This window comes from Dendrobium catenatum, unplaced genomic scaffold (assembly GCF_001605985.2).
Source record: "Dendrobium catenatum unplaced genomic scaffold, ASM160598v2 fragScaff_scaffold_133, whole genome shotgun sequence".
Lineage (NCBI taxonomy): Eukaryota > Viridiplantae > Streptophyta > Magnoliopsida > Asparagales > Orchidaceae > Dendrobium > Dendrobium catenatum.
In genome coordinates this window covers 14,013,005-14,028,414 of record NW_021318595.1, presented here as the reverse complement: position 1 = coordinate 14,028,414, position 15,410 = coordinate 14,013,005, and the positions used below count along the sequence as shown (strand labels likewise).

Here is a 15,410-nt window from a genome sequence, read left to right as displayed (position 1 = left end):
CCCCCCCCCTAAAATATTTTTTCTCTTGGATACATGTGATATAAGAGACGAAAGTAATTTTTTTATAATAAAATTAAGAGCTTGAGATATAAATTATAATTATTGATCATTTTTATTACATGTAATATATTCATAAAAAAATAGTTACATAATTTATTTATCAATTTTTTTTGTCAAAATGGATCTTAAAAGTATTGTATTTATTTTGAGATCTGTGTAATATTTATTTTAATTGATTTTTTTATGTGTTTCACTCATTTTAAAGCAAATTTAAGTGTGGAGGATCCATTTACATAAGACAATTAGCATTATTTTCATAAAAAATAAGACCTAATAATTCTATGATTTAACATGCAATAATATGCTTTAGGCTTTATTCGAAATAGTTTTCTTACTAATTTTCACCATAACTTTCTTATAAAAAATTTTACACAGCTATAATATCATATCACAGGCCCAAACGGAGACCACTCCCAAATGGCTTGCTTTCCCTTGACCCAAACGACATGTTTCGTTTTCCTCTTTGCTCCTCTCTCACAACTCGTGACTCACGACCTCGAGCATGGCTTTCAGTTTCCCTTCGCTCCTCTCTTGCCATGTTATTTGCATTATTAATTTTGATCTTATAGCTCCTCTTGGCTCCAGTAATAAGACAAAAAATGGAAGTATTTTAATGTATTCTAACATTCCAAATGAGATGGCAAACCGCTAGAAAAATTGACCGTTAAAAAATCACCGGAAAATTGACCGCCGGAAAACTGTTGAAAAATTATGGTGGTAAAGGATGATTTTCCTGTAGTGTTTAACTAAGCCCCCCCCCATATAAAAGTTCTAGCTCCGCCATAGTTAGCATCTAAATTGGACGCCACTGTGTTGAAGTCTTAGGAAAATTGGTATGATACAATTTCTTTGTACATGTAAGCACTACAGCGCTACCATGTACTTCATAGTGCTTTAATGCTCATATATGTAGTGTTGCGGTGGAAAATCCTTTACTTCTACAAGTATTATGGCATTTTATTCAATGGTGTTATATGGTACGCCTGCTTTTATTTTAAGGCTTTATTTAGGCCCGCAATGTTGTCGTCAGTGTTGCAGCATTAGGTCAAAATCAGAATTAATATTTATGGCATTGCGAAGATAGTCTTTACCAAGCTTCGTAGTGCTCGTACGTGTCAAATTTTGCGGTGATACATTGGTCAAAAAGCTCGTGTTTCATTTCTCCATGCTAGCACTATGATAAGTGTAAATAATGTAGTATTGTATATATTTTATTTTTAGTGAAAATGTATTATCATATTATTTTTTGTATAGGAAAAACTCAAAAATGACAAAAACTCGAAGGAGGCATTTGAAGAAATAATGCTACAGTACCACCTTCAATATTGCTAAGGCACCATAAATTGGACATCCCACCGAGTTCTCTATTTGCAAGCGTTGTGGTGGCAACAAAGTCAATGCCACATCATTACAAGTGCCGCAATGTCAAAAAGTCAGCTTGGTAATGCCAGATTATCTATTTTTAAATGTCACGGTGTCATAATTTCTCAGCCTTGGCATCAATTTTTGCCACTCGGGCACTATAGTGTTCAAATGTCAATAACACCACAACGTTATAGTTACAACATTCAAGGGCCACATTCTCTCAATGAAGAGACGCGAATATTCACTAACCAATACATATCAGCAAGCAGCAAGGCAGTGTAAAAGTTTCATCGAGGCATTAGTTCACTTCAATGGTGCCACGACACCACCCTTTCAGATGCTATAGCACGATATATTTTTTTTGTGCGTTGATATATATATATATATAATTATGATGTTATGTTTGTGAGAGAATTTAATCACTTCGTTAAAAATTAAAAACTTAATGATTGAGAGTGTTATATTCATTACACTTGCTTCTTTGATAAACGAAGCATATCAGCTTCTTAACAAGTCAAACACAAACTTTTGATCAATTTTTTTGATAGTCCCATACTTAAGTCTTGTCTTGTAATACTCTTCCTTATCATGTCATTTTGTTGCTTGTCAAAAACCGGCATCTATATACGTCCTTTTTATGTCATTGGCGTCCTTTAGGTGTAGGTGACAAATTTATGTCCTTACTAGTTTTTTTTTAATAATATGATTGATACATCATAAAAAAAATTACCTCGATCGGGCACAAATCTCGATGCAAAATCAGATTGGAAACTTCTGAAATTAAAATTGGGACCATCCGAACTCTGATTTTAGCAAACTTACAGTCAAACTAAACGTCATGGAAATACGAACCTAACGACACAAAATTCGACTAAATCCGAGCCCAAATCAAGGACCCGAAATGCTATTGGAAGGTTCAAATCACAATTTGGGTTACCAAACGATTTCCAAACATGACATCCTTATAGTCGAATCAAGCGGCTCAACGAGAAGAATCCAACGAGCCCAAGATCGCATAATTCCAACATCATTAAGACTTTAAACTGTCTGACAAAGTGTCCACGATCAAGAGATTCAATATCGGTCGTCCATCCAACCACTCCCCATTTACCCTTGATCTCTCACCTATTTAAAGTCCATGCCGCTCCAAAAATCTATAAATAGACCCCTCCTTTATCTTGAGAGGGGATCTAAAGTAACAAGAGAAGAAGAGAAGAGATGGAAGAAGAGCAGGAAGATGCTCCTCCTCAACCACCGCCGGAGTCTCGCCGGACCACCGCCTAAGGCCCTTGCCTCCGCCTGACAACCACTTGAGGCCCTCACCTCTGCTAGACCACCGCCTGGCGTCGCTGCTCCTCCGGACCACCACTTGAGGCCCTGTGCTCCACCAGGCCACCACTTGAGGCCCGGACTTCCGCCGGACCACCGTTTGAGGCCTAAGCTTCCTCCGGACCACAACTTGAGGCCCTGTGCTCCACCAGGACACCACTTAAGGCCTGGACTTCCTCCGGACAACCACTTGAGGCTCTGTGCTCCACCAGGCCACCACTTGAGGCCCGGACTTCCTCCCGACAACCACTTGAGGCCCTGTGCTCCACCAGGCCACCACCTGAGGCCTGAACTTCCGTCGGGCCACCATTTGAGGCCATGTGCTCCACCAGGACACCACCTGAGGTCTGAACTTCCGCCGGACCACTACTTGAGGCCTTGAGCTTCGCCAGTCCACCACTTGACTCCCAGAGTCCCTTCTGCCACGGTATTTCAAACCCCTGTCTTATGCCGATTATGGTCCTTCTGACCTTCATCACCAGACAATGGTCTTTCTTAACTCGGTCTCCTGTCAACTATAATCTTTCAGACCCATGTCTCGTGCTGACTATGACACTTCCAACCAAATAAACATGTCTATGTTGATTATTATAACTCGCACCATGTAATGTGCTCTATATGACGCACATTTTTAACATCAAGCCAAGGCCTTCTCTTAAGGAAGGGACTCATTGGTAATCGACTGCAAATACTAGTGGATTTATTCAAACTTGGCTAGGCATCGTGGTTTTTCCCCCTTTCCATGGTTTCCTCGTAAAAACTCTTGTGTCTCTTATAAACGTTACACTCTCTCTTATCTACTTGTGTGCTGGATCTTTGTACAATGCTAAGACGTTAAACTATATATTTCTCTACTGCCAAAAATATTTCAGGACGCAACAATGATGTATAGTATCTGTCATATAATTAACAATTAATTTCATTGGTCCGAAAATAGGCTTATAAAAAAAAGCTCAAAATAGCAATAACGGATCTAAAATTTATTGAATTTATTTTGAGATGTATAATATATAAAAACTTTATACTGCACTCATTACTAATTTTAAAAATTACATCTATCAAAATTGTCTCAAGATAGTATAACATAAATTTTCTGTAGTCAAACATCTTAAATTTAATATTTATATATATTTTGTCAATAATAAAAAAAATGATAGTTCTATGCATCTGGTCAAAATTTTGACCTATTTTTCAGCAACATATGTAATGAAGTTACTCCAAAACTTATTATCATTTAGTTTTTGTTTGAAATAGTTTTAATTTTATTTTCAGTCATTTTCAAAAATATTTATTCGAAAATAAATTTTTAAAGATAAAAATTTTAAATAACGAAAAAATAGTTTTTCAAACCTAAATTATTATTTATTAACTGTTTTTCAGTTTCAAAAAACAGTAAACAGAGTCGTAGTACGCCTCATACGGATTTAAAAGATAATTAAAGGACATAATAAATTCAAATCAAACTGAATAAATTCGCGAAGAAAAAAAAAAAGAGTAGCTCTGCTCAGGAGAAGTACCGGTGCATAGGTCATCGAGATCCGACCAGTGATGAGACTCCACTGCAAACCATAACCCAGGAATCCAAATCCAGCAGCAAGAAATAGCACAGCAGGCATAGGAAAATAAAGAAGAGCAAGACCGGAGGACCATCCAAACGCCTTACCAAGATCCGAAGCAACGGCGAGGTAATTAAGCTGTACTTGCGAGATTCCCATCGCTGCCTTAAGCTCCGACGAGTAGGAAGAGAAGTCGAAGTTGGTGCCAGTGCACGCCTGGATCCAAATCGTCACCATCAAGATCATCCACCCACGCGATTCTCCGGCCATGGATTTTGAACGGCGAATCCAAAGCCGTTCCTGCTTTTTTTCTCTTGGCCGCTATCTTTTGCCTTCCTAGCATTCGCGCGGAATAAACCGAATTGTCTCGCGCTTAAATAGCTATGCGGAGGTTCGACGCTTGTTCTCAGGTGCTGCGTGTAAGGCACCTTTTTTTGTTTTTTTTGTTTTTTTTTATTTATTTATTTATTTATTTTTTTTTTTTTTGGGACAAATGATGGTCCCTTTTTAGGCGTGCATTATTTGAGATGTGGGCCCAACAGAGAGGTGTTTATTGGAAATATTTTTTATCATAAAAAATAAAAGAAAATTTTATATACATCTTTTATTATATATGAAGTAAGACAAATATAGAAATTTATTTTGAATGAAGTTGATATGTCATCCAAAAATTATCTTGATCGGGCACGAATCTCGAGGCGAAAATCAAGTTGGAAACTTCAAAAATTAAATCTTGGATCATCTGAACTCTGATTTCAGCAAACTTGCAGTCAAACTGATCGTCTCGAAATTACAAACCCAAAGACACCAAATTCAACTCAATCTGAGCCCAAATGAGCCCAAATCGATCTCCTGAAGTGCTGTTGGAAAGTTCGTATCACAGTTTGAGTTATCAAACTGTCTCCGAATTTGATGAGCTTATAGTCAAATCGAGCGGCTCGACGAGACAAATCCAACGAGCCCAAGATCGCCAAATTCCAACATCATTAAGACCTTCAAATATCTGACAAACGGTGTACGATCAAGGGATTCAATATCAGCCGTACATTCAACCACTCTCTAATTTCCCCCTTGATCTCACACCTATTTACAAGCTATGCCACTCCAAAAAGTCTATAAATAGAGCCCTCATTTCTCATGAGAGGGGACCCCAAGCAAGAAGAAAAGAAGAAGAAGAGAAGAAGAGAAGAGAAGGAGAGGAGAGAATAGCTCCTCCTCGACCACCGCCAGAGTTCTACCCGTCGTTAGAACGACACCAGAATCCCGCTGGACGCCTGAGTGATGCCGGAACTATGCTCGACTTTGTAACTGAATTTCAATACATAAGAACCTCATTGTAATCTGAGCATCCTAACTTGTTGGACAAATCAACCTCTTGTATCTAAAACTACACTAGTGGAACTTTTCAACTAGGTGTGGCCCCGTGGTTTTTTCCTTTTTTGGGTTTTCCACGTAAAAATCCTGGTGTTCTTTTATCTTCTGTTTGTGTGTGCTAGATATTCGTTCAATGCTCAAACAAAAATTTCTAACTCTACCGCCATGTATATTCTAGTCCGCAACAGTTTGCCGTCGTTAGTGGGAACCATTATCCTACAACTTCAATTATTGCTACAATGGTCAACATACGTAGCAGCTGTATCATTGGGGCTTCCCGCTCCAACTCTCACCAGTCCAGAAATCAGTCTATGAATCATAGACGCCTGATGTTTGCCTTTTTTCATCATGGGGGCCAAAATGCTGCCGGAGAAGGAACCTTGGGATCTTCTTTAGAAGAGAGAATCCGAAAGATGGAAGAATCTCAGAGTGAGATCCTTCAACTCCTACGAGAGAGAAATACCACAACGGGAGAAAGTTCTTCTCCCTCAAGCTCCACCACTGGCCGAAGATGTTCAACTCTAACATCTTCAAGCGGAGATACATCTTCCTCCGCCAAGAAGACGTCTGTAGTCACGATAGGATAACGAACTTGTCGATACAACAAGTTCTACACATCCTTCGCCCTCAACTCAGTAACCTCGCATTCTTCCAGACCTCCCAGAAGACTTGGCCTAACCACACATTGCTGAGCTCCCTCATAATGTTCTACATCACGAACTACGAAGATTGGTATAAGAAGAGTTCCCCCGAGGAAATATGAGGCAAACTCTCCGACAGAGGGATTTCCATAACTCATCACCTCTAACTGAAGCCATTTATCAACACCCCATTTCGGTTGGATTCAAAGTACCGAACGTCGAGTTCTATGACAGGACATCCGACTCGTATGAGTATATCGACTACTATAGAACCATCATGCATATTCAACGAGCATCGGACGCACTCCTTTGCCAGGTTTTTCCTGCTACCCTTAAAGGAAAGGCTCGAACGTGGTTCTATGCGCTTCCGCCCAGAACGATCACTTCTTTCGTCAAATTGGCCAAAATCTTTATCGAACAATTCATAGCTAATCGAAGAATAGCTAAAGATTCTTCCCACCTCTCCAGATCAGCCAAAATAAGGGAGAATCATTGAAGGAGTATTTTCAGCAATTTTTCACTAAAGCTCGACAGATTCCAGGAGTAGACCCTGAATTGCTCAGAGGGGTCTTTCTTGGAGGCCTTCGTCTTGGCCCGTTCTATTCGGCACTCATGTGCGACACTGTTCATTCATATGCCGATCTGATCCATTGTGTGGGAAGCACAAAGGTGTACCTAGGATGGACAATTCATTCTCACAACAGAAAAAGCAAGAGAAGAATAATCTACATCCTATGCCTCCATTACTACGATGGGAACCTCGATAGGAGAAGGAGTATACCCCACTCAACACATCTCGAGTAAATGTATTGATGGCCGTTCGAGATGAAGATACATTGAAATGGCTGAATCCTTTGAAATCGAACACAGGAAATCTAGACCAGTACTGTCACTTTCATCGTAGTCGTGGTCACACTACCGAAGCCTGTAAGCAACTAGGATGAGATTGAAAGATTTATCCGCCAAGGATATCTTGGACTATTTATTCGAGATCCATCTACCCGAGAGGAAGCTTGTCCTGCTGGTGGGCAAAATCAACAACAAAGACAATCATTAAATAATATTCAAATGATTGAAGAGATTGAATGATCACGCACTTCGTGCATTTGTGTTAACAATACTACTTATCTTGTTGTCTTTTTTATGTTGAGTAGGGTGTCACTTTGATATCTTTGATATCTTCTTCCAAGTTAAATATTGTATTGTGCCCGTATGTATATCTTATATGTTGAGTCATTGTAACTTGTATATCCCTAAGTCATATTAGGAAACTATTGTACTGTCTTACATAATAGAGTAATATGATGTTCACGTTGTTGTGATATTATTTTCTCTTATAAAAGATAAAAAACTTCTCAAACTCTTTTTCTGTGATTCAAAAAATATACAATCTATATTGTATCTCAATCACCAGATGATCTATCCGAGGGGGATTTGGTCTTATATCATTAGTGGATTCTCCAGACCTCTTCTACACAGGTTAACGTTATCGAGCAGGGCTTTGACATACAACCTCGGATAGGTCTTATATCATTTGTAGATTCTCTCAACCTCTTCCACACATATTAATATCATCGAGTAGGGCTCTGACATACAACCACGGATAGGTCTTACATCTTTGGTGGATTCTCTCGACCTCTTCCACACAGGTTAACATCATCGAGCACGGCTTTTACATACAACCTCGGATAGGTCTTACATCCTTGGTAGATTTTCTCGATCTCTTCTCACAGGTTAACATCATCGAGCAGGGCTCTGACATAAAACCTCGGATTTATAATTTATTCTTGATATATTCTTCCAACCTCTTTCATATAGGTTAATATCATCAAGCAAAATAAGTGATTGATAAAATCATCACTCATATAAATACCTTAACAATCTAACAGTGACTCAAAAAATATGGGGGTCAATATATTAAAAGTATGTGTTAAAGATGCAATCACAATTCAGCTTTCTCCAAGGAACAAGTTCTCAATTTCATATACAACATTAATGGAGTTACATAAGTTCATATTCAGATGTATATTTATTCTCACTAAGTTAAAAGCAAAAAAAAAAAAACATTTACGTCATCAGTACAAAGATATATAATGGCAGCACACTTGCATATAGACGCATATTGCCTTCGTAAAATGCCATTAAACACCCTCCATCATCGGCCCTTCGTCTGGTGTATGTTAGTGGTCCTTTACTTCATATCAGACATTATCGGCTTCTCGCTCAGCTACTGATAACAACATATCTTCCAACTCTTGCTATTTGCTCTCCACTCGACCTTTAAATGCCAACAAACTTCTTCTCAAATAGCATCAAAATTCTCTCCGTCTACTCACCACTTCTGGTTCTCCTCCAGGACACTATCACTGCAAGATCTTCTCAAATCAACCTCGCATACAAGCAGCAATTGATCTCCTTCTATCACGGGTTGCCTATTTAGAAGCAGCCTCTCATCGCGACTTCTTCTACACAAGAGAGGGTTACTGAAGCTTGATAGGGGAATGCACCTATCTCCTACAGTGGAATGCCTCTAATGTAAAAAGAAGAGCACAAGCGAAGAACGAGAAAAAATTCTCCTTCTACACAAAAGAGGGGCACTGAAGCTTGATAGGGGAATGCCACCTATCTCCGACAGTGGAATGCCTCTAAGGTAAGAAGATGACTATAAAGGAAGAAGAGAAGTGGCTACAAAAAAAGTTCAACTTATACATAAGGAGAGAGGCCCTGAATTGGGTAGGGGATGCCACCTTCCAAAATAGGGGAATGTCTCAACTATAAGAAGTCAGAATGAAAGAGGTGAAAGAAAAGAAACGGCTACAAAAATTCCAACCTCTACACATGAAGAGGGGCAATGATTTTGTGTAGGGAAAAACACTAATGAAAAATAGTGGAATACCTCCCCTATTAGAAAGTTAGAACGCGGGAGGAGAAAAAAAACAAATAGCTGCAAAAATTCCAACCTCTACACATGAAGAGGGACATTGATATTGCATAGGGAAAATCACCTACGGGAAACAGTGGAATGCCTTCCATGTTAGAAAGTCAGAATAGAAAGTCAAAATGTGGGAGGAGAAAAAAAAGAAACAGCTGCAAAAAATTCTAACTTCTATACACGGAGAGGGGCTTTGAATTTTAGTAGGGGATACCGCCTACAATAAACAGGGGAATGCCTCAACTGTAAGAAATTTAGAATGATAGATGAGAAAAAATTTTTCTTCTACACTAAAGAGGGGCGCCGATTTAAGTAGTGAAAATCACATACGAAAAATAGCGTAAAGCCTATAGAATAAGAAGAAAAATAAGAAGGAGAGAAAAAAAGGAGGAGAAAGTCTCCAACTTCTATACGAGAAGAGAGGCGCTGAGTCAAGTAGGGAAAGTCACCTAATCAAAAACAGCGGAAAGCCTGAACTGTCAGAGAGCTAGAGGGAGAAGAAGAGAAGGGACAAATTTTCTAAAGGCCTTAGGGGTCTATTTATATTTTTTTTTGGGGAGAAGGGAGAAGTTTCTAGAGTTTCTTAAATTTTCAAAATTTTCTAAATTTTTTAGAAATTTTTTTTTGGAATTTTTTATAATTTTTTGGATTTAAAAAATCTGTGGGCCCCACAAAAAATTCAAAAAGTTGGAATCGCCGGCCCCCTAACGGTGGGCGGCGGTTGGCCGGTTCGGCAGCATACGCATGCCCGGGCCTTATTTTTGGCCCGGACGGTCCAAATCTAATGTTTTTCGAGTCCCCGGACACATTTTTCGACATTCCAGACTCAATTGTGACATTTTCAGATCTCAATGGGGCCTCTATGAAAAAAATTATGCAAATGTTCAACTTTTGGAACACAATTTTTGCGATTCGGCCAATGTAAAATTTTAGAACAAGTATTTTCGAACTCCTCGAGCTTCGACGTCCTAAAATAGGTCGGCAAATGATATGTCATCGAAGAATTATCTTGATCGGGCATGAATCTCGAGGCAAAAATCAAGTTGGAAACTTCAAAAATTAAATATAGGATCATCTGAACTCCGATTTCAGCAAACTTGTGGTCAGACTGATCGTCTCGGAAATACGAACCCAATGACACCAAATTCAACTGAATCCGAGCCCAAATGAGCCCAAATCGAGCACCTGAAGTGCTGTTGGAAAGTTCGTATTACAAAGAGTTACCAAACGGCCTCTGAATTTGACGAGCTTATAGTTAAATCGAGCGGCTCGACGAGAAGAATCCAACGAACCAAAGATCACCAAATTCCGACATCATTAAGACCTTCAAACATCTGACGAACGTTGTACAATCAAGGAATTCAATATCAGCCGTCCATTCAACCACTCCCTATTTGCCCCTTGATCTCACACTTATTTACAAGCTATGACACTCAAAAAAATCTATAAATAGAGCCCTCATTTCTCATGAGAGGGGACCCCCAAGCAAGAAGAAGAGAAGAAAAATAGAAGAAGAGAAGAGAAGGAGAGGAGATAATTGCTCCTCCTCGACCATCACCGGAGTTCTTCCCGTCGTTAGAACAACGCTAAAATCCCGCCGGACGCCGAAACTCTGCTCTACTTTGTAGTTGAATTTCAATACAGAAGAAACTCATTGTAATCTGATCATCCTAACGATGAATCAGCCTCTTGTATCTAAAACTACACTAGTGGAACTTTTCAACTGGGCGTGGCCCCATGGTTTTTTTTCCCTTTTTTGGGTTTTCCACGTAAAAATCCTGGTGTTCTTTTATCTTCTGTTTGTGCGTGCTTTATATTCGTACAATGCTCAAATGAAAATTTTCTAACTCTACCGCCGCGTAAATTCTAGTCCGCAACAGAAGTTATACTTTTTTTTTTTTAATAAAAATGAGAGAAACTTACAATGAAGTTATAGTTCTCATATTTGTAGATTATTTATTATAACACACAATGAGAGAAATTGGCCCAAATTATTAAAAACTTAATTCAAATCGTTGTTCAAATTTGGTTCAAATAATTTGTTTCAACATGGTTTGAACCATTAATTTGAACGGGTTCGAATTTGATTCATCTCAAATTTTAACCTATGCTAAATCCCTTTGACAAGACTAACGATTTGCTAAATTCCTTTGACAAGACTAACGACATGTAAGAAGAAAAGACACGATGGAAAGCTATTGAGGAGGCAGCAATAGGACGAGCTGCATGTGAGGAGAAGAGAAGGCTTATCTTGGATGACATTATTGGACCAATGGTTTGCTGTGGATTTACTGGGTAAGGCATCATGGAACACCTATGTGTGAAGAAATGTTTAAATTATTATTGAAAATATGTTCAAATCTTTGTCTGAATTTAAAGAAAGTATGAATCATCTTGAACGAAATTTGTTCGTGATTGACTTCAATAAGCAATTTGCGCATACTAGTTAGGATAATTTCATTAAAAAAAAAATATATATATATATTAGTTTTTTTTTCAAGAAAACAAACATTAGGGGTCTTTATCTAATTACAATTATTATGATACATATATGTTAAATTTCATCAGTTATTTAAAATAAATAAAAAATTAAATGTATTTTTAGATAAACAAAGTATATGAACAAATTATATTATGTTAAATTAAAAAGTATTGTGGGCTAGAAAATTCACGGTGATAGAGTGAGAATTTCATGTCCTACATTTACAAGATCTAGAACACAACTAGATAACTCAAAAAGCTTATATGACACTAGAGATTTATTATGTGTAAAACACAAAAAAGAGTAAAACTAGGGGCCTTGTCCATATGAAAATACTTCAACTCTATGTCCATTACCAACAAATATTGGCATGTCTTTTGACTTAGAGACTACAAAATAACAAAGTGAAAAATTGACAGAAAAAGTGGCGCAAAGTCTGTATGGATGTTGAGGGCTGAATGACCACGAGTCAAATGACAGTGGTCTGATGAAGGAGGCCTGAGTATGGCATTAGGCTAGCGACAAGTCCAACGATGATGGTTGTGTGTCAAATGTTTAATGATGATGATCAGATTGGAAAAGGTCAATTATGTTGGTTAAGCAGCGAAGGTCTAAAGATAATGGTTGGTCAGCGAAAGGGTTGATAGAGATATGAATGTTGGAAAGTCAAGTGATGCCACTTTGATGACTTAGTTCGTAGGGCCATGGTCGGTTGCGCGTTAGTCTGGTGGAAGTTTAGTTGCAATATTTGACTGGAGAAAAATCAACTATGATAGTTGAGGAGAAGCATGACTATAACGAGTGGGTAGAGGCCCAACTGTGGCACTTGGGCGGATGTCAAATGAAGGCAGTTGTGCCATGGACATGGCAGTGACTGGGTAGTAGAGATCTAACAATGACAATTAGTAGGTGAAAGGTTCAGTTAGGCGGTGAAGGGCCCATCAATAGTTAGAAAGTAGCAAAGGTAAGATGACGATGATGGGGCAGTGGAGGTCCGACGACGATGGTCAAGTGGATGAAGGTCAGTTTGCGCCTATCTGGAGATGAAGGTCCAATAAGGTCAGTCGACTAAAAGTTTGGTGATAATGAAGGTTGACCGGTGAGGGTTTACTAGCACTATTGCTGGTGCTTTGGTGGAGCTCCGAAAATTTTTAAGTGTTTAAGCTCTCTTGAATCTCTACCAAAGAGTCCCACTTATAAGGCAAGAGAGCTTATTTATAGATTTTTTAGAATGATTTGTCATATAAATATGGAGAAATTTTGTAGCACTCCATCAAATAGCCTATATTGATCATTCCCTCAATTATATATCATTTCTTTAACATTTAAGTGCCTAAATGATGCCATAATTAAGCAGTTTTAGAGAAACTGTTAGTGAGAGAAACTCTGGGAATTCAAAAAAACTTTTATATTGATTTTGAAATTCGTCTTCTCCAGTGGTTTTCACAGCTTAGTTGGTGGTCCCTTCTCCGCCGACTCACCGGCGGGATTTGACGACGGAGCTGGAAAGGAAACCTCTGTCATCGTCTGATGCTTGGGCGAATATCCGTAGAAGTCTCAATGCTCCGGTGCGTGCATCTTCAGATGTGTTCAATGGAGGTCAGAAGACAGCTTCTATGTTCAATAGCCATTTCAAGGAAAAGCCTCTGATGATCAATGAAGGTGGATTGTTGAAAAACAAACCAATTTCAATGGTGACTGGTAAAGGTAAGGAGATTTTCAAGGATGACGACTTTCTCAGCTTGAAGAATTTTAAAACAACAACTGGATTCAAGGAAATGACGAAGAATTTCAAAGGAGAATCTTCCAAATATGCTGGAAAGATTAAATTCATAACTACATCTCTCCCTAATGCTCCATTTTCCTGCAAAATTGTGGAGTCTTCGCCTGATAATTTCATTAAATCAAATGTGAGCAAGGTGATTGAAGAATTTCCTCTGTGGCTGATAAACAGGGAAATGGTGATGAAGCTGTTATTAATTCTAAAGATAATAATAACATGAAGCCTGTTAATTCTGCTTGGACGAAGAGACAAAACATAAGGGTGGATAAATTAGATCTGGGATCATTCCTATCTGAAGATGGAAATACAGTCCAGTTCCATGAAGTAAATGAAAGTATTACTGCAAAAAAATTGGACTGTGCTTTGGTGGTGAAATTGTTTGGTGACAACTTACTGTTTTCTTCAGTTTGTATTGAACTGAGAAAGCAATGGAGCATATTTGGAAAGTTTCATATAACGGGGTTAGGCACTGGATGGGTGCTTTGCTCATTCGGAAATCCAGAAACAATGGAAGAAGTTACGACAGGAGGTCCTTGGTATGTTAAAGGGCATGTGGTGGGGTTAGACAAATGGTCTCCCTTGTTCTCTACAAATTCTTTGAAAGGGATTTCAGCTCCCTTATGGATAAGATTACCTAATCTACCTTTGCAATGTTGGGGTGATATTAATATTTGTAGAATTGCATCGAAGGTGGGGAAGCCATACTTGCTTGATGGAAACTCATTTCAATGGGGTAGAAGAGAATACGCTACAGTATGCATTCGTGTGCCCCTGTATGAGAAATTACCACTTGGAGTTTGGATGGAAGGCTTATATGGCAAATTTTTCTAGAAAATCATTTATGAAGCATTTCAAAGCTATGTTATGAATGTGGCTTCATTGGTCATAACATAACATAATGTATGAAATTGAAAGAAAAGAAGGTTTCTTCTATTGATGTTCCTGTTTTGGATAAAAATAATCTAGATCAAGACTACTCCATATTTGAAGAAAGCTCAAAGCAGCAAGAAGATGTAAACAAGTATGGTCCGTGGATAAAAGCAAATTATGGTAAGAAGAAGGTTTCTGGAAATACTAGAAGAATGATTATTACTCCTTTTAAACAAAATATTCCTTAAGAAAAAGTGTTTGTTCCAAAGAAACAGATTTCTTCAAATGAGCAAGCTATACATTCACAAAATGAAGTTTTGAAGCATGATCTGAATATTGGTCAATTGGCAGAAGAAGTTTGTGTTAATCATGTTGAAGCTTTTGTTAATGCAAATAGTATGGAATATCTTCCTAAAATAACCCAGGTTCCAATTCTTAACAAATTTGATATTCTTTCTGATATGGAAGATAATTTGATAAATGAGCTTGGGAAGGAGAAAGCTGATAAAGAAGTTGAAGAAGGGTAGATAATACATGATCTGTTTACTAATGCTAATGAATTTGCTGTTATAAAGACTCAAGAAAAAATGGTAGGAGCTCAAGGACTTAACAAGCAGATCAAGATTGTTGAAAATTCTTCTTCAGGCAAGAAAGTCAAGTTGCTCAAAGAACTAAAATCTCTGGGAAATGGGAATATAGTCAAGCACAACAGAAAGTTGGAGAGTGGAAGAAATAAAAAGGGTGGGGGGCCTTCCCCTCTTTCTAATCAATGACTTCTCTAGTGTTTTGGAATTGTAGAGGGGCCAAAAAGAGAGAGGCCGCTCTATATCTCAAGGAGGTTTTTAGAGAAAACGATGTTTTTTGTGTGGGAATAGTAGAAACTAAAGTTAGCACTTTGGAAAATTTACAGATTTTGAAATTTCTGGGTGATAAATGGGAATCATTTATGGTTCCTTCTGTTGGGCTTTCTGGAGGTATTTTGGTACTTTAGAGGAAAGATATAGCAGCTTTTTTAGTA

The 15,410-nt window shown here is 38.2% G+C and overlaps 1 protein-coding gene across 1 annotated transcript in view; it reads right to left on the bottom strand.

The window, feature by feature from the left end:
• LOC110104265 (protein NUCLEAR FUSION DEFECTIVE 4-like) overlaps positions 1–4,643 on the bottom strand; it is a 40,215-nt gene extending 35,572 nt beyond the window's left edge. The window contains exon 1 of the mRNA XM_020833289.2: positions 4,272–4,643. Coding sequence (XP_020688948.1) covers positions 4,272–4,580 — 309 coding nt within the window. The 5' untranslated portion in view covers positions 4,581–4,643. The remainder of the gene's footprint in view (positions 1–4,271) is intronic.
• Between the last annotated feature and the right edge of the window lie 10,767 nt (positions 4,644–15,410).